Below are 25,400 nucleotides of genomic sequence, written 5' to 3'. Positions count from 1 at the left end.
AGCTCACTGCAATCTTGAACTCCTGGGTTCAAGTGATCCTCCTGCCTCAGCCTCCCAAGTAGCTGGGACTACAGGTGTGTGCCTGGCTAATGTTTTAATTTTTTGTAGAGACAGGGTCTTGTTTTGCTGACCAGGCTGGTATTAAGCCCCTGGCCTCAAGCAATACTCCCACCTTGGCCTCCCAAAATGCTGGAATTACAGGTATGAGCCATGGCACTGGCCTAATTTTTATTATGTATCAATAATTCCTTCTCCAAATACTCTGTCTGCAATTCATATTTCATGGACATTAGTAAATCACATTTACATTAAAATACAATATAAAAGACAAAAATTATAATCATACATCATTCTTATTCAATATTAATGTTTCTGAATTATACATGTTATATATCTATATTTTAATATGTTGCAAGATAATGCAAAAGAATGTGCAGAAAATTACTGTACCTATTTTTTAAAGGCCAAATGAGTAATTGTTTACAAATTAATGGTGAAAGGCCTCAGTTATTTAAAAAATTTTTTCACATTGTTCTTCATTATGCTTACAATGTAATCACGATCATTTAGATCTTAAATATTAATATCATAAGCCATGACTTGAAAAGTGAGTTAACCTATGATGACAATAGCTTAATTTACAAAACTGGTGAAATACTTTCTTATGGAATAAAATAAATGCAGGCACCACACTACTACACTGAGGACATAAAAAAATTCTGTGAGTTCTTCCTTTATAATCTAAATGTGCCATATATTTCTTTGCTTAGAGAAAATGATGTTTACAAGAAATCAATTAATATACTTTAAGTATAATGATAAAGTCAATTAAACTATGTTCCATGAAGGTAAAGATTATGAATAATTTTGTCACCAGTACAGCTTTACATCTAGCAAATAGCTAGCAAATGGTAGGTATTCACAAGTTATTCTGAAGTAATCAGTAAGTGAGATCATAAAATTGATTCATTATGCATGGAGGAAAGACAACTTATTTTATCACATGAAGATCCTTTTAGGCATTTAGCCTTATTCAAATTAATGTATTAATGATATATCCAGTACCAGAACTGAAAGATACAGAAGGCAAATACCGAAAATATCTGGATACTCAACATGAGGGGAAAAGATGAAACTGGCTCTTCAAATAAATAACCCTCAAACACACACACTCAGACACAGATAAACACACATATCCCAAAACAGAGCATATATTCCTTTAGAACTATCATTGTCAAATTGTCAAGTGCTAAATGACTAATGGACGAGTAAATGATATCAAAGTTTAAAAAAAATCCAAAAGCAAATTTAGAGGGCATAGAAAGATAAATACGAAAGAATAAAGAACCTACTTTTACATATTTTAAACTGAGTAAATATTTAAAAACCTAAAAATTTAAAGTAATATCTGAATATGTGATCTCAGAATAACAAAGAACATGTATAATCATCACATTTTGTTTCATTAAAGGTATATTATATTCTGACAGCAATTTTGTCAATTCTTATTGCATCTAAGAACATCCAGGAAAACTACCATGTATAGCTAGTTTCCATCTTGAACTTTACATACCCATAGGTAATTGTGGGAAGAATAGGCTGATTTAAAAACAAGTACTACAAGGTAAAGTGAGGAAACTTAAAGAGCATCTGTCTACAGTAATGCTAGTACTAGCAGGTCTCTAATGTTGAATAATCTCTTTCATGAGAATCACAATCACTAGGTCAATTTTCCAATTATGAGAAATATTTTAATGAAAATGAGACATACTTGTTTAAAAGAAAACAGTACCTTAATTACGATAATGCTGTTAGGTATAGTTAATGACCCTATACATTAAGGAAGGTTGAACTTTAATGACCTGGACCACACCAGGGTCACAAATAGTAGCAGAACACTGATCATCATATAAAAGCCACCACCAAACACATGAAAAGAATTACAGTACATCACACATCAAACATTTTGGCCTGGTGCTTCCTTCCTCTAATTCTACTGGCAGGAAACACTCTACATATCCTTTGAGGTGACCAGACACATTTAAAAGTAGTCCCTTGTTAAAAAGAGCTCTTGGATACTGCAATTTTCTCCAAAGAGAAGGGCAACTTCTGTTTAGCACTGTTGCAATACATTTCCATTTGCAGCGTAGAAGTGGAGCTCCACTGATAAGGTACTGTAACTGCATAATGTAATGTCTTCTTTGAGGGTTAAACTATGGAGAACAAACCTGAAAAATGTTTTCACATTGTGTATGATATAGAATCAGGCAAATTCACCTATAAATGTTATAGATGTAATTATTTTTATTGTAGAGATGTATAAATGAAGTATTATTATAAGTAAACGTTTTGACTTACATCACCTTAGAAGTTAGCTTTTCACACAAATACATTTACAGCACTAGAATAAATTTTTAAAAATATTTTTCAAACATGCCTATACTTTAACTTGGACAATTTACAAATGATTTTAGTGCACTATTCCAAAAAAGGCTGCTAAATTTTTGATGATGGACATTTTCAAATTAAATAAATGAAATTGTAAAAAAATAGTGAGAGATTCAGACTGATGGATAATTTTCCCAGGTGGATATCTGTTATTATATGAAAACAAGGATTAAAAAAATCAAAACATATTTGATTTTGTTTTATTCTACAGTATAAATATATTTACAGCACAATTTGACATGGTTTAGCAGAATGACAAGATATTAATTAGTTTTCTGTATATCTCATTAATATATGTTCTATCATTGAACTGAACAATAACACTGCAATTCTGTAACTCTATGCATGTTATTTTTTTCCCCTAGTTTTTGGAAAATTCTTAAAGTTTAGTGGTACTATACCTCAGTTTTATCAGGTGTTCTTAAAATCACCTGGAAATACTGAGGTTGTGTCTCACTGAACGCAAACTTCGTGACTTCTATTCAGAACTTTAATGACTGGGAATGTGTTTAATGCCAAAGACATGCTGTCCACAGTGTGTTTGATAAGCTGACATGGGACAGGGATTCTTTTCACTGTTGTGTCAGTTTATCAAACCCATACTTGGATGACAGTCAATTCAGTTAAAGGATAATGGGGTCCCAGGATACAAAACATGATTTCCTTTACAGAAGCTATGCACTCCATGTTGTACAAATGCCACACACATATGTATATAACATTTTTCACTAAATAACTATGGTATTAAGTGAAATTGATAGAAATTGGCTCAAAAGCTCATGCTACAGCCAGTTATTAGGGTATATGTTAGGAATTTATCTAATGAATGAAGATGTTATAAATTATAATGTTTAATCTTCATATACGGATTTTTAATTTTTTTCTTATGGCTGCATTCAGAGATTTACATGGAAAATACCAGAGTGGATAATATGTTATTTGATATTAAAGTTTAAAATTAAAGTTTAAAATCGTGCTTTAAATTCTGATTAAAATCAGGCTGGGTGCGGTGGTCACGCCTGTAATCCCAGCCCTTTGGGAGGCCAAGGCAGGCGGATCTCCTGAAGTAAGGAATTCAAGACCAGCCTGGCCAACATGGTGAAACCCCGTCTCTACTAAAAACACAAAATTAGCTGGGCATGGTGACATGCGCCTGTAATCCCAGCTACATGGGAGTCTGAGGCAGGAGAATTGCTTGAACCCGGGAGGCAGAGGTTGCAGTGAGCCAAGATCGCACCATTGCAATTCACTCTGGGCAAAAAGAGCAAAACTCCGTCTCAAAAAAAAAAAAAAAAAAATCGGATTAAAATCATTTATATTTTGAATTATATGATCTGACATTGACTCAGAAATTATGTCAAGGAGATTTACAGATGACAACCTATGTTAAGACAGAAGTTTTCACAATCTAAACACTGATAATAACATTTAGTTATGTCAAACCTAATATATCGTTACAGAGGTCAGAATAATGATTATCTTGGCACTACCAAATACAGGCTAGAGTAAGAATGAGGAAGGTTTCTGGGGTGCTGCATTGTGGTAACATGTCTGTATATATGTAAAACTTCATTAAACTGTATACAAATGATAAATATACTTTCCTATATGTAAGTTCTAACTCAATTGAAAAAATGAAAAAAGTAAAAAGGGCCGGGCGTGGTGGCTCAAGCCTGTAATCCCAGCACTTTGGGAGGCCGAGACGGGTGGATCACGAGGTCAGGAGATCGAGACCATCCTGGCTAACACGGTGAAACCCTGTCTCTACTAAAAAATTCAAAAAAACTAGCCGGGCGAGGTGACGGGCGCCTGTAGTGCCAGCTACTCGGGAGGCTGAGGCAGGAGAATGGCGTGAACCCAGGAGGCAGAGCTTACAGTGAGCCGAGATCTGGCCACTGCAGTCCAGCCTGGGCGACAGAGCGAGACTCCGTCTCAAAAAAAAAAAAAAAAAAAAAGTAAAAAGAAAAAAAATTATCTATGTACTGACTTTGAACCTATTTTTAGGTATTTTTCATTACCTTTCTCAATGTAGAATGCTTTTCAGGTCTTTGGTTTTTGCTCAAAGTTCAGTGTTAGAAATGATGAGCAAGAAAAATGTTTCAGATTGAGCAACTATCTGTCTACACCACAGAGGATGGAAGTTTTTCAAACATGATTATTTCTAGCACACAAAACAGGCAAAATTATAGTGTTTATTCTAGGACAGTGACCTCAGTGAACACAGAATAAAATATGAAATAAAGTAAGCATATATATTTAAGAGTTACTGATTAAATTGGTGTTTTGGTAAATAATTATTTACTTGCTTTCATGTAAAAATTACTAGGATTTTTTTTTGGTAACAGCATTTTATTTTACCAGGGCTTAGTAAGTGTTTTCATACAATGTGTAGAGGTAATTTATTATTAATTGTACACATTAAATGAATTCATAGATGCTTGCTTCTTAATTTTCTTTTTAGTTAGCTTCTATTTTGGTTTAGGGGATATGAGGGGGCTGGCTGAAAATGGACACTAGTCAACAAAGGGTAAAATGGATAGTTCTGAAATTGTAACTACAAAGCCAACACTGCTTCTCACATTTACAGGTTTCTCACACTTGAAGTTGGTCAAAGATTTTTTTGAAAAATCTATCCATCCATCCATTCTGTTCAAGCCTTTTATGATGATGTGCAGGTTACACTATATGAATAGCTATAGGAATAAACTTGCAGGTTACTCTTTTGTTACAATATTTGATCTTTGTCATTAATGAGAAAAATGCAATTCTTCCTTTACATCGGACAATGTTTTACTATATTTTAAACAGTTGTCTTACATGTTGGTGGTTATGGTGAACAGCCATCATATTCCAGAAGTTCCAAAGATGCATTTTAAAGGTACCCTATGGTTTCTCTCACTTGTCTTTAAACTCAGAGATGTTTAAATAATAATTTTACATGGTAATGTTGGTGCCTCAGTTAAAGTACACAATCAGGAATGGTTATAGTAAGATATTATATATTCAGTGTACTTAATATAACAAAAATATATTTGAAAGAAGTATAAAATAGATTTTCCAAATTCAAAACACAAAACTGTTATGATGGGAACCCAAACAGGCTATTATTCTGTAGCTTCTTTCTAACATGAATTTCTAGAAGCAAGTATAAAAATGACAATAAAAAAGTAAATACATTTAAAAAACATTCCAAAATTTATGATGGTAGAACTTCTAGTCATTTTCAACACTGTTATTGAGGTAGCTTTTGGCAGTAAATAGAAACATATTCATGGAAACCTATATCCTGCTACAGGAAGCCACAAAAGATGCAGTTATTTTGGTGAGGGCCAAATGTAAATCCAAAGCCTTCAACTAGATCAGCTGAATAACACCACAATAGACTAAAACTCTGCCAATAATATTTTCAAACAAAGCTTTAAGGCAAGTTAATTTACATACCTACTATCCCAATCTCTTTCTCTCTGACTTACTAAAAGGGAATTATTTGAAACTAACACTAACCATTATAGGATTAGAGTCATAATGTCACTAGATATGAAACATACCTTTGCCAAAAACCAAAATAATAGTTATTTTGAGAATGCTTTTCATATAAAGAGAATTAGGAAGGAATTAAAAGTTGGGAAGAGGAAGGAGGAAACAGTTTTGTGAGAATTTGTAGAATTTCATCTTAACACTGCATCTAGAAAATACAGCTCAGCATTAAAGATGATAAGCTAGGTTTTAGGAGAAACCACAAAGATATATAAAGGAGAGATGCCATACCTTGAGGTACATTCATCAGGAATAAAGAAAGGCTATTATAAACATGCCCATAAAAAAGAATGATTTTCCTATTGTAAAATAAACACAATTTGTTGAAGCATACAAACATAATTGTTAATGATGTTAAGCTCAATAAAAGAATATTAATCTTGTCTATGATTTTCTATTAGTTATATTCCTCAATTTTCAACTGTTAAAGTATACGTGTAAAACAAGATAAAAAATTTAGTTAATCTCAACCATGAATTTCATTGGTCACATTAATCTAATGTTCCTTCATATTGGGAACATTAACCCTACAAAAAGTCGGAATGACCATTTGAAAATTTGTCAAGAGTATATACATAACAGGAGAAATGAATTTGGAGTTCAAAAATTATTTTAAAGATACTGTCAAGATTTTAATGCATGAAACAATTATATCACTTGCAAATATCTATATCTTGGATCACCTGGTAGTTCCTCAAGGTCAATTTATTTAAAACCTTCAATAAGATACTTAATGTTTTGTAAACTATGATTTTAAAAATCTCAGTAAATTGGTCAGGCACGGCAGCTCATGCCTGTAATCCTAGCACTTTAGGAGGCCAAGGTGGGCGGATCACCTGAAGTCAGGAGTTTGAGGTCAGCCTGGCCAACATGGTAAAACCCTGTCTCTACTAAAAATACAAAAATTAGCCAGGTGTGGTTGCGCGCGCCTGTAATCCCAGCTACCTGGGAGGCTGAGGCAGGAGAATCGCTTGAACCTGGGAGGTGGAGGCTGCAGTAAGCCAAGATTGCCCCACTGCACTCCAGCCTGGGCGATGACGGAGTAAGACTCCATCTCAAAAACAAACAAACAAACAAAACCTCAGTAGATTGATTATGCATTTAAAAAAATTAAAAAATTTTATATTAATTTAAAAAAATATTTTTGCTAAGTTATATAAAACAATAAATTTCTGCTGAAGAAGTATGTATTTTTGTGTTAAATATTTATGCTATTAAAATTTAGCCAATAGCATATTTAACACAAAAATACAATAAAATACAATGAAAGAAAGTGAATTTTTGTAATTAAAGTTAATTTTTCATCAACTATGTTAAAAACAAAGCATATTTTCTCACTCTTCCTGTGGCTGAGGGTGTGTTATCAGACTCACAGTAAGAAACAGAGCAAACACTGTTGCAAAAGTTGCTCACAAAAAAAGCAATAAGCAGATGGAAAAAAATTCTGTATATATTTCTGGAAGAATTTTACTAACGCATGTCTTCTAAGGGTGAAAAGCGAATCAGCTCACTCTCTTTTATAATTCTTTAAAGGTAAAATTTCATGGATTAAACTGCTACAGAACAGGGTACACCTGTCAGAAGTCTCACTTATAAAAGATGTCTTTCAAAAGTTTGCCAAAATTACTATGCAGTTTTCATATAATGCTTGTAGACATGTTTAAGAGAATGAAATTATCTATGGAGAAAAGCTAAAATCCATATCAGAATCAAATCCATTAGTACTGAATGCACTAAAAAGGATTAGTAAATGTCTGCAAAAAATTTTAAAAAGGTTGAAAAACCTCACAATTTACAATGTTTAAAAAGGAGCTATGGAATAAATTAGTCAAAGATAAAATCCCAGAAGGAACTTCAGAAAACCCACAAATATTTATGGCATGAACAAAAACTGGTATGTAGAAGTTCACAAATGTCCAATTACAAGAAGAATATACTTCTCTCAAAAGATGAAAGTTAAAAAAACTTTTTAGTTAAAAATACCTCCAAAGTAAAAAGCTCTGCTTTAAATATTTTAAAGTTCTATTATAACAAATGAAATACTCCTGAAAAAAGTATAAGGTAAATTATGTTACAATCACTATTTTAAAAATCTATTTGAATAGGTATGAAGAGCTTTTGTTAATATTTTATAAAATATGACAGAGCAATGAAATAGGTGGTCGACATATAATGTTAGACGACTTCCAAGTTTATATATCTAATTCTATAAACTCTATATTCAGATATGTAGCTTGAATACAGTATTTCTCAATTGCACAAGATTAGTGGAAAGAAAAAATCTAAGTTACTAGAAGCCTTCATAACATACTTAGTCAACTTTGCTGTAATTTTGGTATATAAAAAATGTGTGTGAGGTCATTGTTTTAAAATAAAACCAATATTTTTCATCACAATTTATAAAAATACCGATGTGTAAGTATACAATGGGAGGAAGAGAGACGTTTAACAAAAGTTTTAACATCTCTTTTTCTTTCATAATTTTGAGACAACTAGATTAATAACTAAATTTTACTAGGGGAAAAGAGAAACGATTCATAACGTTTCTGTTTTATAATGACTTTTAAATATTTTCTATAAATAAGAGCCACAAAATACATTGACTTTGTTAATCAGATACATCTATGTAAATATTTATCTGGTCATTACTCATCTCAGAGCTCATAAGAGATGTGAGAAAAACCTTGATGGCAATCAAAATCATTAGCTAGGGAGCTATATTTATAGAATAAATGTAGTATTAAGCACATTCTGATTAAAATTCTCTTAAAACGGATTGTATGTTCAAGTACCTTCAAGGATCAAAGAGCTCAAACATTGGGATTATAAATGATTTTATTATAAATTGTGGTTTTAAGGTTATAATATTAAGTTCATTCTAGCTGAGACTATTCTAAGGAACACAAGGAGAATACACTAAAAATGGTACTTACTAGTTTTTTGCAACATTTAAATAATAACAAAATTTAATGGAATATAAATTTGAAACTTCAAAAATAAGTTTCAAACTTCATGCTATAAACTGATTATAAATAACCTGGTTAAACTAAAGCTGGTATGTCTTACAGGAAACTCAGATACAGGCAGCGAGATGTAGTGGTAAAGTGCATGAGCAATGGAACTGACAGTCCTGGTTCTGTTACTTATTATGTGTCGCCTAGGAGAAACTACTGAATGTCTACAGACTGAATATTTTATTTCTAAAATACAGATAATCATAATACCTAACTCATGAGATTATTATAAGGCTCAACTGAGATGTAGGCATTGCATTGAAAGCCATACACAGAATCTTTGACACAAAGGAAGCACTCAGTAGATGTTAGCTATTACTACTGTTACTACTGTTTTTTGTTTTTTTTTTTTGAGACAGAGTCTCACTCTATTGCCCAGGCTGGAGTGCAGTGGTGTGATCTCGGCTCACTGCAACCTCCACCTCCCGGGTTCAAGTGATTCTCCTTCCTCAGCCTCCCAAGTAGCTGGAATTACAGGTGCCTGCCACCATACCTGGCAAGTTTTTGTATTTTTAGTAGAAATAGGGTTTCACTATGTTGGCCAGGCTGGTCTCAAACTCCTGACCTCAGGCGATCCGCCCACCTAGGCCTCCCAAAGTGCTGGGATTACAGGCATCAGCCACCACACTCAGCCTACTGCTGTTACTATTACTATTATTTTATTATAATTGCATAAAGGTAGGTCAGCCATTGCTGTAGAAGGCCAAAGAAAGGAGACATTACTTCCAAGAAAATGATTATGAAAAATTTCAAAAAGACAGCAAGATTTAAGTGAGACATTAAAAAATAGATGTGATTCTTAAGGATTTTTAAAAATTAAAAATAGTGTTGAACATCAAAGAGAAAACATTTTTAAAGGATTCAAACCCCCATTAATGTAAAGTTCTTCATAACAAAAACCCTGAAAGGCTAAACTGGAAGATAGCTATATTTCAAGAAAGTTGAAAATGCATACATAAACAAGAGCCACAGAATGGCACATAATAAGCTTTATTGGACTAGACAAAATACTCAATTTGAACAAGTGTCTTATGTAAAGAAGCAACTAGTAGTAAGATTTAAAGTACAGGATAAGGTCAGATCAGAGAGTAAGATGCATTTGCGGTTAAAAGACAGGGATTTTGTCCTGTTAAAAACTGAACACTATGACAGGTGTTGAGCAGAGAGTTGGTAAACGATGTTTCAGAGTGGTTTGTTAAAGCCCAAACACCTGTGATATTTTAATTCGCATAGCAGTGTTGAATTGTGAATTACTTTGCCCTTGTGATTCAAATGGTAACAAAGAACACATAAGCTATAATAATTTCAATTTCCTATTTTTGCTGATATACTTGTTCTTCAAGAATTGCCCTGGTAACTATTTCACGGAAGGAAACAACATTTTTCCCTTTTACATTTTACAATGTATAATAAAGTTTGAAGTCAAGGAAGTCTCAGTCACAATATAGTATATAAAAGTTTTTAAGTTTTAATTGAACTTTAATAGTGAGGAATATTTTCTTGGTTTAAAACAGAAAGCAGTGTTTACATGAGGTTTTTTATCTTTGCTGTCTAAAACAGCTCAAAAACAGACCAGTATGATGGCAAGGTCTAAATATGGTGACACTGAAAGATGACCACAATAGATTATTGAGTGTAAACACAAGCAAGTTAACGAATACTATGTAGAATACAATTCCATTACTTAAGACAGACAGACACACACGCATAGAGACAAACAGTCTGTGAGTGTTGATCTAACAGTGGCCACGGAGTAAGGAGGTGGTTACCATTCAGAATAAGCCCTGGCAAGGAGGAGAGCTGCATACACTTTGGCGTTACTTGATTTTTAAAAAATAAACAAGATTATCTTTTTATTTAAAAAAATTTAAATGTTTTAGTTATATAGGTTTATTAAAATAAAGATAGATGTACTTTCCAAAAAGGTATCATTCTGAAAATTTATTTATAAAAATTTAAAATGTTATTTTACCTTTTCTTATTTTAATTTCATAATCAGAAGACTAAATCATAAGCTAAATTTTTAAAGAATCAATATTTTTAAAAAACAGGATATGAACAGAATTTGAAAAAAAGACCATTAAAATTTACTGAAAAGGTAATGTATTTACTTAAATATACTCATGAATAATTAATGCTAATATTTCTATTCTCTCTACTATTTCTAAAAAGAAAAAAACTTGAATGAAATTTATGAACACTTTTCTCTATTCCTTTCTGTGAAAACTGCGAATCTAGATGGAACTTCTGGGATCACTCTTTCTTCTTATACTAATTTTCAGAAGATAGGATACAATGCTGTAAGGATACTTACTGATAAAAATGAGACCATGAAAAAAGTTTAGGGTGCAAGTTCAAAACTTCTAATTTCACTTATTTCATCAACCTAGGCATTTTGGGAGGTATTGTAGACAAAGCATGCAATTATTATGATACGGAACCTATCGAAATTACAATGTAAGATAATGTAGTTGAAGTCTTGAGTTCCGTGAAGTCATACAGTACCATATGTTCCAGTCAAAAATATGTATCTACTATTGGTGTCTAGTCATCATAAACACTTGATGTCTGTTGAATAGCTGCAAATATTAATCAATGTATATTTAATAAATAAATGAATTAAAATAATAAATGAATGCACACAAAGGAAGGGCATAAATGTCTCACAGATCCCTGTTGTATTAATAACTAGTAATTAGTAATAGTATTCTATTTCTTATAATAAAAGCTATTTTTAGAAAATCATTAAAAACCATGAAAATCAAGTCAAACTACTTACAGACAGTATTCAGAATCAGAGAAAATGAGATTTTCAGAAAAGACGTAGAAAGTATAAATAATATAAATCCAGTGTAATTCTTCTATAGCAATTATAGCATAACATGGCTCAAGGTTCTGAGACTTGTTTTCATTATTTCATAGAAATATTTAATAGAAATATTAAATATATTTAATAGAAACAACCATACAAACTATAGTTAATAAGGTATAGAGGATACACCAGCATACTGTACAACATAAAGCTTCTAAGAAATATATGTCATTTATATAAGAGAAATGTAACCAAGTTTATTAACTTTTCTTTTCTTAAGGCTAGTCAAGTGAAGCAGTGGAAGTGGAGAAGAAATGAAGAAATCTGTAACTGGTCATGATCAATTAGTTGTAAACATCACTTCACTTGGACCAGACAATTTATTAAATTATTAATATGCTTAAGTTATAATATTTAAATATTTTCACCTTGTTTGTTTATAATCTCTAATCAGCCTATGAAAAAACACTTTCACCATGGGTAATTTTTAAAAATCTGCCTTTATAGCATCTTACTTAACTGTTTCCTGCTTCTGTTTTGCCTTGAGACAAAGACTTGAAAAATTTCTCAGGAGAAGGGGTTGTGTAAGATAAAAAAACAACTTCAGGTCAGACAGTGCTTCAGGACTATGGTATAAATCAGGGATACTGTTGAACACATCACAGAATAGGAGAATCTCAGATTGAGTTTAAAGGAAACAGAGATCATCCTATCCAGGAGCTGGCAGTTACAAACCAGGTAGATTATCAGGCAAGGAGGAGGCAAGTAAAGAAGGTAAGGTTACAGGAGGGCCAATGACAATACATACCTGGGCTACACATTGCATAGTCACTGAATAAATAACATGTTACATATGTTCTGTTGTTTTCTACTGGATCAGATGCTTTTGAGAGTAGTAAAGTACAAATTCATATAAGGTGTTAGTTAACAGAAGTGTTTTATTATTTTACATTTTCTCAGTCACAGATTCCAAAAGTTAACCACTATCAACTAAAAGTTTACAAAAATTTTGATGTTATAAAAAGAATCCACTGAGAGCAACCTCAGATATGGAGTGGGAAAGACTGAGAATGGAGGATATTTAACGTTTCTCACAGAACCTTTTATGGTGTTTTGATTTTTAGCATTAAAAGTTGTTAGCATTCATTTAAAAAAATTTTTTTTAATGATCTCAGTTTAAAAGGTTTGTAAAAAAATGGATTTAATGATCTCCTACAAAGGGTGTAGCCTCTGAAGTGGCAAATCAGTATCACCCAGTAACGCTATCACACCCAGTCACTCAGGAGCCTAGAAGAAATGTAAAATTTTAGGCCTCAAACAATACCTCTTTAGTCAAAATCCGCATTTTATCAAGATCCTCAGGTGATTTGGAAACACAGTAAATTTAGGAATCACTGGTTTAATTTGACATAAATCATTACCCCTTTTAAGTCTTGTATGTGGCTTATTAGTCTCTGCTACATCAGAAATGGGGAGCTCATTAACTCCTGAGATAGTCAACATTTTCAAAAACAAACTCTTAATCTCCACTCACCCAATTCTCCAAAACAAATCTTCCTACAGTTTTCCTTCTTCAGTTAATTTTCATCCTCCCAGTTGTTTAGGCCACATATAACTGAATTATCTTTGTATTCTTTTTCTCAAACCCTATGTGCAAATTCTCGTGGCTCTACCTCTCAAACATCTCCAGAATCTGACCACTTCTCACCACCTCCACACTACTAACTTTGCCCAAGCCACCACTATCTTCTTCCAAGATTAGAGCAATAGCTTTTCCCTTTCCCTTGCCTGTCCTTGCCTGAGTATTCTGCTTAAGTATAAAAAGAATCATGTCACTTCTCTGCTCAAACCCTCTGAAGCCTTTCCATTTGATGACAAAATCAACTCCCCAATAAGTGAAAGAAATTCATATTATATATTCAGTTAACTCAAGTAGCAAAAATATTAATAATTCTTAACATGATTCTTTTAGGGTTGAATGTTACACTTCCATTTGTTCTGAATTGTGACTCCCTGTATTTTCAAATGTAGATTTAACCTCTTTTTAAATGTATATCTCTAGTCCCTTCTGGTGATCCCCCCCATTTCTTTCTGCAGGCAGACATTTAGTAAATAACAAAAGCATTACATATTTCAAAATTTTGCCTGTGTGGATAATTCTTCCCCCACAACCATGTCTCACTCAAACTAATAGCCAAAGTCCACACAATGACCTATATGGCTCCTCTATAAGGTCGTTTTCCTGACAGCCTGCTAAATTCGCCCCGCATACAATGCTCCAGCCACAGGGGCTTCTCTTACTTCTTCCTGCTTCAGGATCCTTGCAATTTCTCAGTGAGGTGTCTTCTGACTAAGCCAGGCTGTCCACCTCTAACTCTCCATTTCTTTTTCCCTTCCCAGCTTTGTCTCCATGTCACTTTTTAAATTCTAGTATACCATACGATCTATTTATTAGCTTGTAATTCTCTCTCCCATTAGAATGTAAGTTCTATGAGCACAGGGATTTTTCTTTCTTTTGTAAACTGACATACACCCAGTATCTAGAATAGTGCCTGATGTACAATAGGCTCCCCCAAAATAATTGTTAAATGAGTAAGAACAAAAAGCCCCATTTATTATTAGACTTTTATAATTTGAAAGATTTTCATTCTATTGAGCTGCAATTAGTGTCATTGTAACATCCACTGACTGAATGATCCTAGGTCTGTTCTTAGCTTTGGAAAGAATGAACTACTTCCTATGATACATTATCAGCTAGGTATTCAAAGAATAGTACCATGTCCCCTAGGAGTTTTCTGTTTTTCAAATTTAATATATGCCATTATTTTAAACTGATGACAACACTAATTGCATAAACAGGCAAAGAGAAAATAAAAACTCTATGCTTTAACTTTGTCCTCCCGCTTTTTAACTTTTTGTTGTTTCTATTTATATCTTATTGTACTGTCTATGTATTATTTTTAATCAGTTCATCTTTTAGTCTCTCTACTCAATATGAGTAGTTTACACACCACAATTACAGTATTATAATATTCTGAGTTTTTCTGTGTACTTACTATTACCAGTGAGTTCTGTACCTTCAGATGATTTCTCATTGCTCATTAATGTCCTTTTCTTTCAGATTGAAGAACTGAATCCCTTTAGCATTTTCTTGTAGGACAGGTCTCATGTTGATAAAATCTTTCAGCTTTTGTTTGAGAAAGGCTTAATTTCTGCTACAACATGTTTGAAGGATATTTTCACTGCATATACAATTCTAGGATACAACTTTTTTTCCTTCAGCACTTTAAATATGTCATATCACTCTCTCCTGGACTGTAAGGTTTCCATCGAAAAGTCTGCTGCCAGACATACTGGAGCTCAGTTGTATGGTTTTTGTTTGTTTTTGGAGACAAGGTCTCTCTCTGTCCCCCAGGTTGGAGCGTGGGGGTATAATCACAGCTCACTACAGCCTCAACCTCCTGTGCTCAAGTGATTCTCCCACCTCAGATTACAGAACAGCTGGGACTACAGGCGTATGCCACCACACCCGACTAATTTTTAAATTTTTTTACAGAGACGAAGTCTCATCATGCTGCCCACACTGGTCTCGAACTCCCGGGTTCAAGCAATCCTCCCACCTAAAGCTTTCCAAAGGGTTGGGATCCCAGGCACAAGCCACTATACCTCACTCCATTGTATGTTATTTCTTTATTTTGCTTGCTTCTTTTAGGATCCTTTTATATCCTTGACCTTTGGGAGTTTGATGATTAAATGCCTTGAGGTAGTCTTCCTTGGGTTATATCTGCTTTGTATTCTATAACCTTGTACTTGAATTGATATCTTTCTCTAGGTTTAAGAAGTTCTCTGCTATTATAACCCTTTGAATGAACTTTCTACTCCTATCACTCTCTCTACCTGTCTTTAAGGCCAATAACTCTTGGCTATGCCCTTCTGAGGCTATTTTATAGACCTTATAGGTGTACTTCATTCTTTTTTTTTGTCTCCTCTGATTGTGTATTTTCAAGCAGCCTGTCTTCAAGCTTACTAATTCTTCTGTTTGATCAATTTTGCTGTTAAGAGACTCTGATGCATTTGTATGTTAACTGTATTTTTCAACTCTTGAATTTCTACTTGATTCTTTTAAATGATTTCAATCTCTTTGTTAAATTTATCTGATACAATTCTGAATTCCTTCTCTATTATTTTGAATTTCTTTCAATTTCCTCAAAATGGCTGTTTTGATTTCTCTGTCTGAAAGGTCACATATCTCTGTCTATCCAGAATTGGTCTCTGGTGCCTTATTTAGTTGGTTTGGTGAGCTCATATATTCCTCAATGGTTTTGATGCCTACAAATGTTTATCGGTGTCTGGGCATTTAAGAGTTAAGTATTTACTGTAGTCTCTGTGATCTGGGCTTGTCTGTACCCATATTTCTAGGGAAAGAATTCCAGTTATTTGAAGAAGCTTGGGTGTTGTGATCTAAGTTTTTGGTCATTGCAGCCATACCTGCATTAGGGAGTAACCCAAGCCCAGTAACACTGTGGCTCTTGCAGACTTGTAGAGGTGCCACCTTGGTAGTCTTGGATAAGATCCAGAGAATTCTCTGAATTACCAGGCAGAGACTCTTGCTCTCTTCCCTTACTTTCTCCCAAACGAACACAGCCTCTCTGTGCTGAGCTGCCTGGAACTGTGGAAGGGGTGTGTGGGTGTGTGTGTGTGTGTGTGTGTGTGTGTGTGTGACACAAGCACTGTGGCTGCCACCACCAGCGGGACTGCGCTGGGTCAGACTTGAAGCCAGCACAGCACTGGGTCTCACCCAACACCCATGGTAACCACTGCCTGGCTATGGCCTGTGTTCATTCAGGCCCTAGGGCTCTGCAATCAGCAGACAGAAAAGCCAACCAGGCTTGAGTCCTTCCCTTCAGAGTGGTGAGTTCCCCTGCTCCCAAGTGCATCAAGAGATGCTGTCCAGGAGCCAGTGCCTGGAGTCAGAAACCTTAGGAATCTACTCGGTGCTCTGTTCTACCAAGGGTGAGCTGGCACCCAAGCCACAAGACAAAGTCCTTTCCCACTCTTCCCTCCCCTTTCACAAGCAGGCCCTGGCAACCTTTCTGTCTCTCTGAGTTTGTCTATTCTGGACATTTCATATAAATGGAATCATATAATAACGTGGACTTTTGCATCTAGTTCACTGAGATTTTATGGTTAACAAAATCATAGGAATAATAATATCAGCCCTAGTATGCAGGGTCTTTTGCTTTGTGTATACACTTTTATTCTAACTGAGCTACTCCCACTCTGATTACCTCATTCAAAAGTGGTTTCTAATTCTGCTGTTACTCCTTTGATATTGATGATACAGCATTTCACTGAGATCTTGAAACATTTTTGATAAACTCTTATGTGAACACCTTTTGTTAGTTTGTTTATTTAGAAACGACTTGAATGTGAGCTTTCAAAGAAAAATTATTAGGTTGAGTTTCCCATCCAGCATCTAGAATTTTACGTTTGACATTCTAACACATATTGCTAACCTTGGTCTACAGGGGCAACCCAAGTTACCCAACATGCTTGGAATTCAAGTTGTCCTGAGGCAAAGGAGCAGATAGCCTCACTGAAGAAGAGTTGGGCAAAAAACAGAATAAAAGGAAGACCCTAAGAAATACTAATATCAAAGAGATTGTTTAAGAGGAAGACCAGTAAAGATGACTGAAAAGAAGCTGCAAGGCACACAGAAGGAAACCCTAAAAAAAAATTTGACACAACTGTTCCCAGCAAGTAAAAATACAACTCATGCAAAAGCCAAAAAGTGGAAAGGGTACAGGAGGAAAGGAATTATCCCAGTGGTTCACTTTACTGATGGTGATAGGATCTCTTAATATAACCTAGATTTCTTTCACCAAAAGTAAAGTCAGTCTCTATTTTAGGACCACTTACTTCTGAAGTAGAAAAGATAAAGACATCTGGAAGAATTTCCAAATGTTAGAAAATTAAAGTATTCTCATCTATAATTTATGTTCTATTAAATCATTTCCCTAGATCCTAAGGGAGTCGAAAAATACGAATTGCAACCTTGGCTCTATTACTGTTTTACCAGGGACAACTACAGTATTCTTTTGGTTATTCAGTTTCCTAATCTGTAAAATAGGGAAGTTGACTTAGATAATTCCTAAAGCCCCTTTCAGCTCTGGAATCCTAAGATTATATATAAGTTAGCTACATGAAAACTTATTTAAGGGATGAATACTATTAAATACCTAAAAAATTAATACAAGGAAGAGATCATACATACATAAGTCAAAGGAAAAAATTACAACTCAAATATCAGAGAAATCTGAGAAATAAAGTTCCTAGATCTATTTAAATAAAAAATAGCCATCACCTTCTAAAGGGTAAATGTATTACCAAAATTAGAATCTTTTCTTAGCAGTAACGTTTACTGGAGAGCAGTAGGAATTTATTTTTTAGAAGAGACAACATCTGAAAAACAGAAAAGCAAGAAGAAGAAGACACTTGTTCATCTGTATTTCTGTGACTTTTCTCACTTGGTATTATTTGCAACTGTACTTTTCTGTCTGGCAGCAGTGCCAACTTCAGTATGAATCATATATTATTTTTACCATGTTGATTACATATGTTCACCAGTTTAGTTGTTCATATATGCTTGGTGTGGTTTGCAAATACTCAGTGACAAAATCCAGAGCATAGCATTTTCACAGAAAGTGTTTACTGTGAAATTTCTCTTTAGAAGTTTGCTTTTCTTTACAGCTTTGATCCATATGACATCCACATTGCTACATTTCAAATAATAGCTTACACTTAAATTAATAAAGTGTTTCACTTTGATACAACATGACTACAGTAGGATGTGGTGGTTCTACAGAGGACCTCGTTTTCTTATGTGATTAGAGATTTGGTCAAATTTGACATCTGCTAAAATTTTCCAAACTATGTTTCTTCAGTTTTACGGTGACTTAGTACTTACATTCTGTTATTCATCAGCGCTTCACAGAAATACTTGATTTGTCTGAATGAATTAAAAAACCCACAACTGAAGAAAATCAGAAAAACCTGGTTTTAAATATCAAAAGATTCTGAATGAGAAATATTTCTACAGGCCACAGTAAGTAAGTTATTGATCACTGTACGTCTTTGCAGGATGAAAATTGTTGCAAGATTGGACATAAGAAAATAAACTTACTGGTAAATATCTTTCCTAAGGACAGATCTGCCAAGGGGATTGTCAGCCTGGGGAGCCATGGCAACAGAGCCAATCTTCAAAACCACGGTGTCTTCTTTTGCTGCCTGATTAACTGTAACAAAAGAAGGAGATTCATGAATACACTGTGGATCTGTACATAACTTTATGCATAAGGAGAAATCTTTGAGGGAATTGAATACAGACACTTTAAGATAAGAGCAATACATAAGAAAAAGTAAAATGAAAAAAATCATGTTTAAAATAAAAATATTTGATGCTTTTAACTCTGTTCATACCCATTAAGTGGTTTCCTGTTAAAATACACAATTAAAATAGCAAAGAAAAAACAAACAACTCCACTCCCAACTTAAAAATTATAATATTAAATATATATAAGTAATATTGAAGTCAAATGTTTATCTAACTTCACAATCTGCGTCTCTCTCCTAAATGATTTTCAGCTTTCGGTTCTTAATAGTTCATTGTTGTCTACAAATATATTGAAGGATATTACAAAGTCAGTGACAAATTCTCAAAGCCATTTAAATTTACATGCTAAATAATAGTTAAATACAACACACACACACAAACATAAAGTATATCACTTTAAGCTCCAAAATGTCAGAAAATCCAAAAGAAACATGATGACTGCCACGTTGAAGATGGAAAACACCAACTATTTAATATGGGAGAACGTACCAATCTGTTATTCCAGATACTTTTTAATTTTAATAACTTCTACTGTAAAATTGCTTTAGAAATTGGAACCCCGGACCCCTTTAAAAGTTCTACCTCCTAATGACATCTAAAACTATGATAAATAATCCCAGAAAACAAAAAAAGGTAAAAGGATGTATCCGTTCTAATTCTTTTCTTTGTACTAAATAAAATGATATTTGACTATACGCTCTGATTTAGGGCTGAAGTTCAGCACTTTTTCCACAACTCGCCAGTAAATTCAATGTCTTTTCTAAGGACTATTTGGGATGAATAGGGGAAATTAATGGCCCCATTCATTACATTTACATTTTACTCTCTATTCTCCAACAGATGATTCTACTATAGTAGCTGTATAAACACTGTTTAAAAAGTGCTAACAATATACAACTTTTTAGGTCTTGAAGTAAACGTATATTAAAACTTATAATTTCTCTCAAGGAAGTACCACCTGCCAAAAATAGAACAGAAAATGACTGGCTGCAAGACCTAAGACATATCCTGAACAGAACCTACCTACAAAGGCATACAATCCATATTTCCCAAACTGTGGTGCCCAAATAATGCAAAAGCTACAAGATTATTTCCAGCTGTATTTCCAGTATATTATTTCAGTGTATTATTTTCAGTATATTCAGTATATTTTAGTATATTTTCAGTATATTATTTCAGTATACTTGGTATGGTCTGATTCAGATTAGTCCAAGGAAAGAGAGTCAGAATTAAGAAAATCAGAAAAAAGTTAGAAGAATAAGATATTCAGTGAGAGAAATAAGGAACCAGAATAAGTTAACCATGAAGGGAGCAGGGTAAGGCAAAATAGTAGGAAAGTGGGAGAAGGGACAGCAAAAGGAGAAAAAAAAAGAGATAATCTATCATAACAAATAGTAGCATGTGGATGTCACAGTAAAGACAGTATTTTTACAATTCCATAGCAAAAGATCAAATAGAAAACTACTTCTCATGCAGCTGCACTATTTTCAAATAACTTAGAGGGTTGGTTTGATTATAGGTCCTTATAATACGAACATTGTTTACATTTTACAGATCTTGCATTTTATGCCAAGCTTATCAAATAGTTCCATGTGGGTAAAACCTCTGATTAAGCAGCAGGCATCAATTAAATCAATAAATAGTAAGCCTGGAGAATAGACCATACCACAAAAGCGCAATTAGTGTATTTGCTAACTGTTCTTCAGGCTACAGATACTACCCACCATATGAAAGTCTGAAATGTAATAGAAACATTGCAGCAAATGAGGTACATATGGAGGAGAAATGACGTACTTGGTGTTACATACAAAGCCAGATCCAAGAACAGAATTCTGTTTCTGTTAGGGCCAAAAGTGTTCTCATTAGATTATGATGACTGTTATAATAAAAAAAGAACATGTAATGCAGATCATTCATAAACTAGATTAAAATAAATAATTTTATTATAGAAATTATTCAGCTTATCAAAATATATCATTGAGATGTAAGAAAAAACAAAAAAATGTATTTATACATGAAAGTGCCTTGAGTCATTTCTTCAGCTACTTTATTGCTGCAAAAAAATCAGCTTCTCTTTTTTGGCTTATTTCACCTGTATTTAATAGTTGGACCATATGAGGAAATGTTCCTTCTAGAAATATTTTCAACATGAAAATGAATGCCTTCCTTCCTTGCTTTAACTCTATTTTTGAAAATTGAGCCTCACGAGAAACTACTCATTCTGGACATGCTAGATTTTAAGAAGTTATCTATTGTGAAATAAAAAGATTAAGCTGGAAGTCAAACACCTGTAGATTTAGAATCCTGATAGTAACTGCACATAATGTAAACAATATCCAGGTTTAAAAGCAGACTTTAACTATTATTTTTCTAAATAAAATATTGGAATGTTAAATATTTTTTTTATCATAAACTGAAATGTAGACATGATTAAAGAGTCTTACATTAATGTAGCATATATTATAAGTCTGAAAGATTTCATCTTTTCTTGGGGCAAGAGAGTGTATATACGTGTGTGTACAGATGTATGAATGTACATCTGTATGTGGCATATGGAAAGGCTATAAACAACTCTGAAATCAGGAGTTTGTATCAGTAACCAAAAGCTTGAATAAAGACCAGAATTTTCATACAATTGTCAGATAACATAAGAATGCTGCTTACAATGAACTTTTCTTAATTCCAACCTGAATAAAAGTGTTTTGGATACTTCAACTTTTATTGAAGATTCTCAATATAAACTCAATTTAGTAAAACATTTGAAGTCTCAAAAGTATTTGAAATTGCCACTGTGTAATATTATGCTTTTATAAAGCCAAAACTGTTGTGACAGCTTTCAACAAAAGGTTTTAATTAGTTATTGCCATACTGGCAGTTGAAGACAAAAGTTTCAATAAACATGTAACCAATGACCACTATGCATATTAATAGAAAGTTTAGTTGCATTTAGTTTACCACTCATCTTTGACACAGATTACTTACTCAGTGACAGGCACGACTGCTCTTGTGATATTTTTATAATAAAGTTTCTGCTGAAAAGAATGCTGTAGCAAGATTTAGTTATTCTTTCACACTCATTAAAACAACTTACATATGTTTCTTTTTTTTTCTGAGACATGGTCTCCTCCTGTCACCCAGGCTGGAGTGTGGTGGTGTGATCACAACTCACTGAAACCTTGACCTCCTGGACTCAATTTATTCTTCCACCTCAGCCTCTTGAGTAGCTGGGACTACAGGCACAGGCCACTATGCCCAGCTAATTTTTGTATTTTTTGTAGGATGGAGTTTCGCCATGTAGCCCAGGCTAGTCTCAAACTCCTGGGCTCAAGCTATATGCCTGCTTTGGCCTCCCAAAGTGCTGGTATTACAGGCATAAGCCACCATGCCTGGCCTACATTTTTAATTTAATCAATCTGATAATCATCTTATTCAAACTTTCTTGTAAAGGTTTTCTAGAATAAAATGAACAGTATACGCTTGACTCCAACTTACCAGAGTCATTGATGATATTTATTTCTAATGAAATTCCTCCTTGAATCATGATTTCCACAGTCCACATTATAGCTTTTAATGTGTATTAAATGGACACATCCAATCTCCCATATAAAACATAATGTAAGAATTATCTATACTTTAAAATGGTGAATTTGTTATATGAATTTACCACAATAAAATTTTTTCTCTGACCTTTTCATGGGTGAATTATGATTATTTAAATTAAGAGTAGCAAAGAAGAAAGATAAAGTATAAAAAAACTAATATAATGTGTCAAAATCTGAAACTTTGGCATGCATTTTGTATTTGTATTCTTTTTTTTTTTTTTTTTTTTTTTTTTTCTGAGGCAGAGTCTCGCTCTGTCGCCCGGACTGGAGTGCAGTGGCTGGATCTCAGCTCACTGCAAGCTCCGCCTCCCGGGTTTACGCCATTCTCCTGCCTCAGCCTCCCGAGTAGCTGGGACTACAGGCGCCCGCCACCTCGGCTAGTTTTTGTATTTTTAGTAGAGACAGGGTTTCACTGTGTTACCCAAGATGGTCTCGATCTCCTGACCTCGTGATCCGCCCGTCTCGGCCTCCCAAAGTGCTGGGATTACAGGCTTGAGCCACCGCGCCCGGCCTTGTATTTGTATTCTTAGCTTAGGCACACAGTCTGGCTATTTATAACACCTCAGATAGATAGAGATGCAGGTACAATTATAAATAAAGATACAGATATATGCACAGATATAGAGACGCAAAGGCAGAACACAAAAAAGATATGAGCAATACATATGCCAGACAAAAGGATTAATACACAAGAAAGTATTAATTAATAAGGAAAAGATATGCAACTCCTTAAAAAAGTGTACTTTTCACTAATGAGACCTACAAAAGGCTAAAAATAACCTCTGCTAGTTAAGAGTAAGAAATAGCAGCCATTTAGGAAGGTAATTTGACATCTCTTACTATTTTAAAGGTATGGAATCCTTTGATCTAGCAATCCTTTTGCTGGTAATTTATTCTACAGATACATACATCTAGGGCACACAAAAAAATACCACTAAAAAGTTGTTTGTTGCTAAAAATATGCATATTTGCAAAGGATTACACTTAACTTGAAAGTCCACAGAAAGACAAAAGAAATTATGTTTTCCAAAGACAACTATAACAACCTTCCCCCATCTCATATACTCTTATTCAAGGTGACCTTAGGAAGTACCTAGGCACCTGAATTCTGAAATTGCATGTTAAAACCCCATCATAGCCACCACCAAAAAAAGAAAAAGCAGCAGCAGCAGCAGCAGCAGCAGCAGCAGCAGCAGAAGAGGAAGCGGAAGCAGCAGCAGCAGCTTTAAAAATAAGATGGCAGAAGTCTGGAAATATTTCTGCAATTAAAATTAGTTGAAGGATTTTCCCAGTTGAAGCAACTCAATGGGAAACAATAAAACTGTGTGATATGTAGTATTAATGTTTATAACACAATAAGCCCGAAACAAAAACATATAAACAAACAAAAAAAGCCCCACAGAAAATAAAGTTGTTCTTTTTTTCCCTCACCTTTCTTAAATAGAATGAATTGTAATCTTTTTGTCACAAATATATCAGTGAAACAGAACCTGTTTCAATAAACCTTTGGTAAGTGTAACAGAAAATAAAGCTAGAGTTAAACAATGAACTTCAGACTTCTGCCTCACCACAGAGCTGCTCAGGTGCTCAGCACACAGCTGCTGCTATGCTAAGCGTGAGCTCCGTTTGCTCTTCTTGTTGACTAAACTATGCCTGCATGTTGGCATTGTTTGGAAAGTACCACAAATCACACTCTAATCCACAAGGGCTTTCAAGAAGTTTGGTGGTTCCTCAAAAACAGAATTCCAAACAGAATTACCATGGGACCTAAAAATTCCACTCTTAGGTGTACACCCCAAAAGACGTGAAAACAGGGCCTCCAACAGAAACTTCCATGCCAGTGTTCATAGCAGCATTACTCACATTAACCAAAAACAGGGTGGAAATGACCCAACTGCCCAATAGATTAATTAATAAACAAAATGTGGTATATCCACACAAAACAATATTATTCAGTTATAGCAAGGAATGAAGTTCTGATACGTGCAGCAACTTGGATGAGCCTTGAAAACATTATGCTAAGTAAAGTGAGCCAGACACAAAAGGATAAACATTGTATAATTCCACTTACATGAAATTTCTAGACTAGGAAAATTTATAGAGACAGAAAATAGATTAGAGGTTACCAGAGGATGAGGGTAGCTATTACTTAATGGATACAGAGCTTTTGTTTGGGGTGACAAATACATTTGGAAATAGTGGTGATGGTTTCACAACATTGTGAGTGTAATTATTGCCACTGAATTATATACTTAAAATGATTAAAGTAGAAAATTTGTTATATATATTTTACCACAATAAAAAAGAGAAAAAAAAAGGTTTCCAAATTAACAATGAAAACTATTTACATTTATAGGCAAATTTTGCCTTAGGAGGAAATATTTATCACTATAAATAAGACCCCTCTAGTGAAGACCACCTAAGGGCTATGACGAACACTGACATGGATGGTGAAAATAAGTCAGTCATGTAGGTTTCTCTCACGGATATTGCCACAAAAATTTGAGTCAAAGGAGCTCTGCAATGAAGATCTAATTGCAATGAAAGAGCAATTTACTGTAAAAATATTTCCTCACTAACAAATTCCAAAGACT

The 25,400-nt window shown here is 34.0% G+C and overlaps 1 protein-coding gene across 9 annotated transcripts in view; it reads right to left on the bottom strand.

Moving 5' to 3' along the window:
• Positions 1 to 25,400, bottom strand: part of VPS13B (vacuolar protein sorting 13 homolog B) — a 904,863-nt gene that overhangs the window by 359,623 nt on the left and 519,840 nt on the right. For all 9 annotated transcript variants that reach the window (XR_004059219.1, XM_010385612.2, XM_030937293.1 and 6 more), the window contains one exon: positions 18,995 to 19,106. Coding sequence is in view for 8 of the 9 variants with exons in the window: in XM_010385612.2 (XP_010383914.1) it covers positions 18,995 to 19,106 (112 nt within the window). In the remaining variant the exon portion in view is untranslated. The remainder of the gene's footprint in view (positions 1 to 18,994; positions 19,107 to 25,400) is intronic.

The sequence above is a fragment of the Rhinopithecus roxellana genome, chromosome 9 (assembly GCF_007565055.1).
Source record: "Rhinopithecus roxellana isolate Shanxi Qingling chromosome 9, ASM756505v1, whole genome shotgun sequence".
In the NCBI taxonomy this organism is placed as follows: Eukaryota; Metazoa; Chordata; class Mammalia; order Primates; family Cercopithecidae; genus Rhinopithecus; species Rhinopithecus roxellana.
The sequence above is the reverse complement of the archived record's forward strand: the minus strand, read 5'-3'. Positions and strand labels throughout refer to the sequence as shown.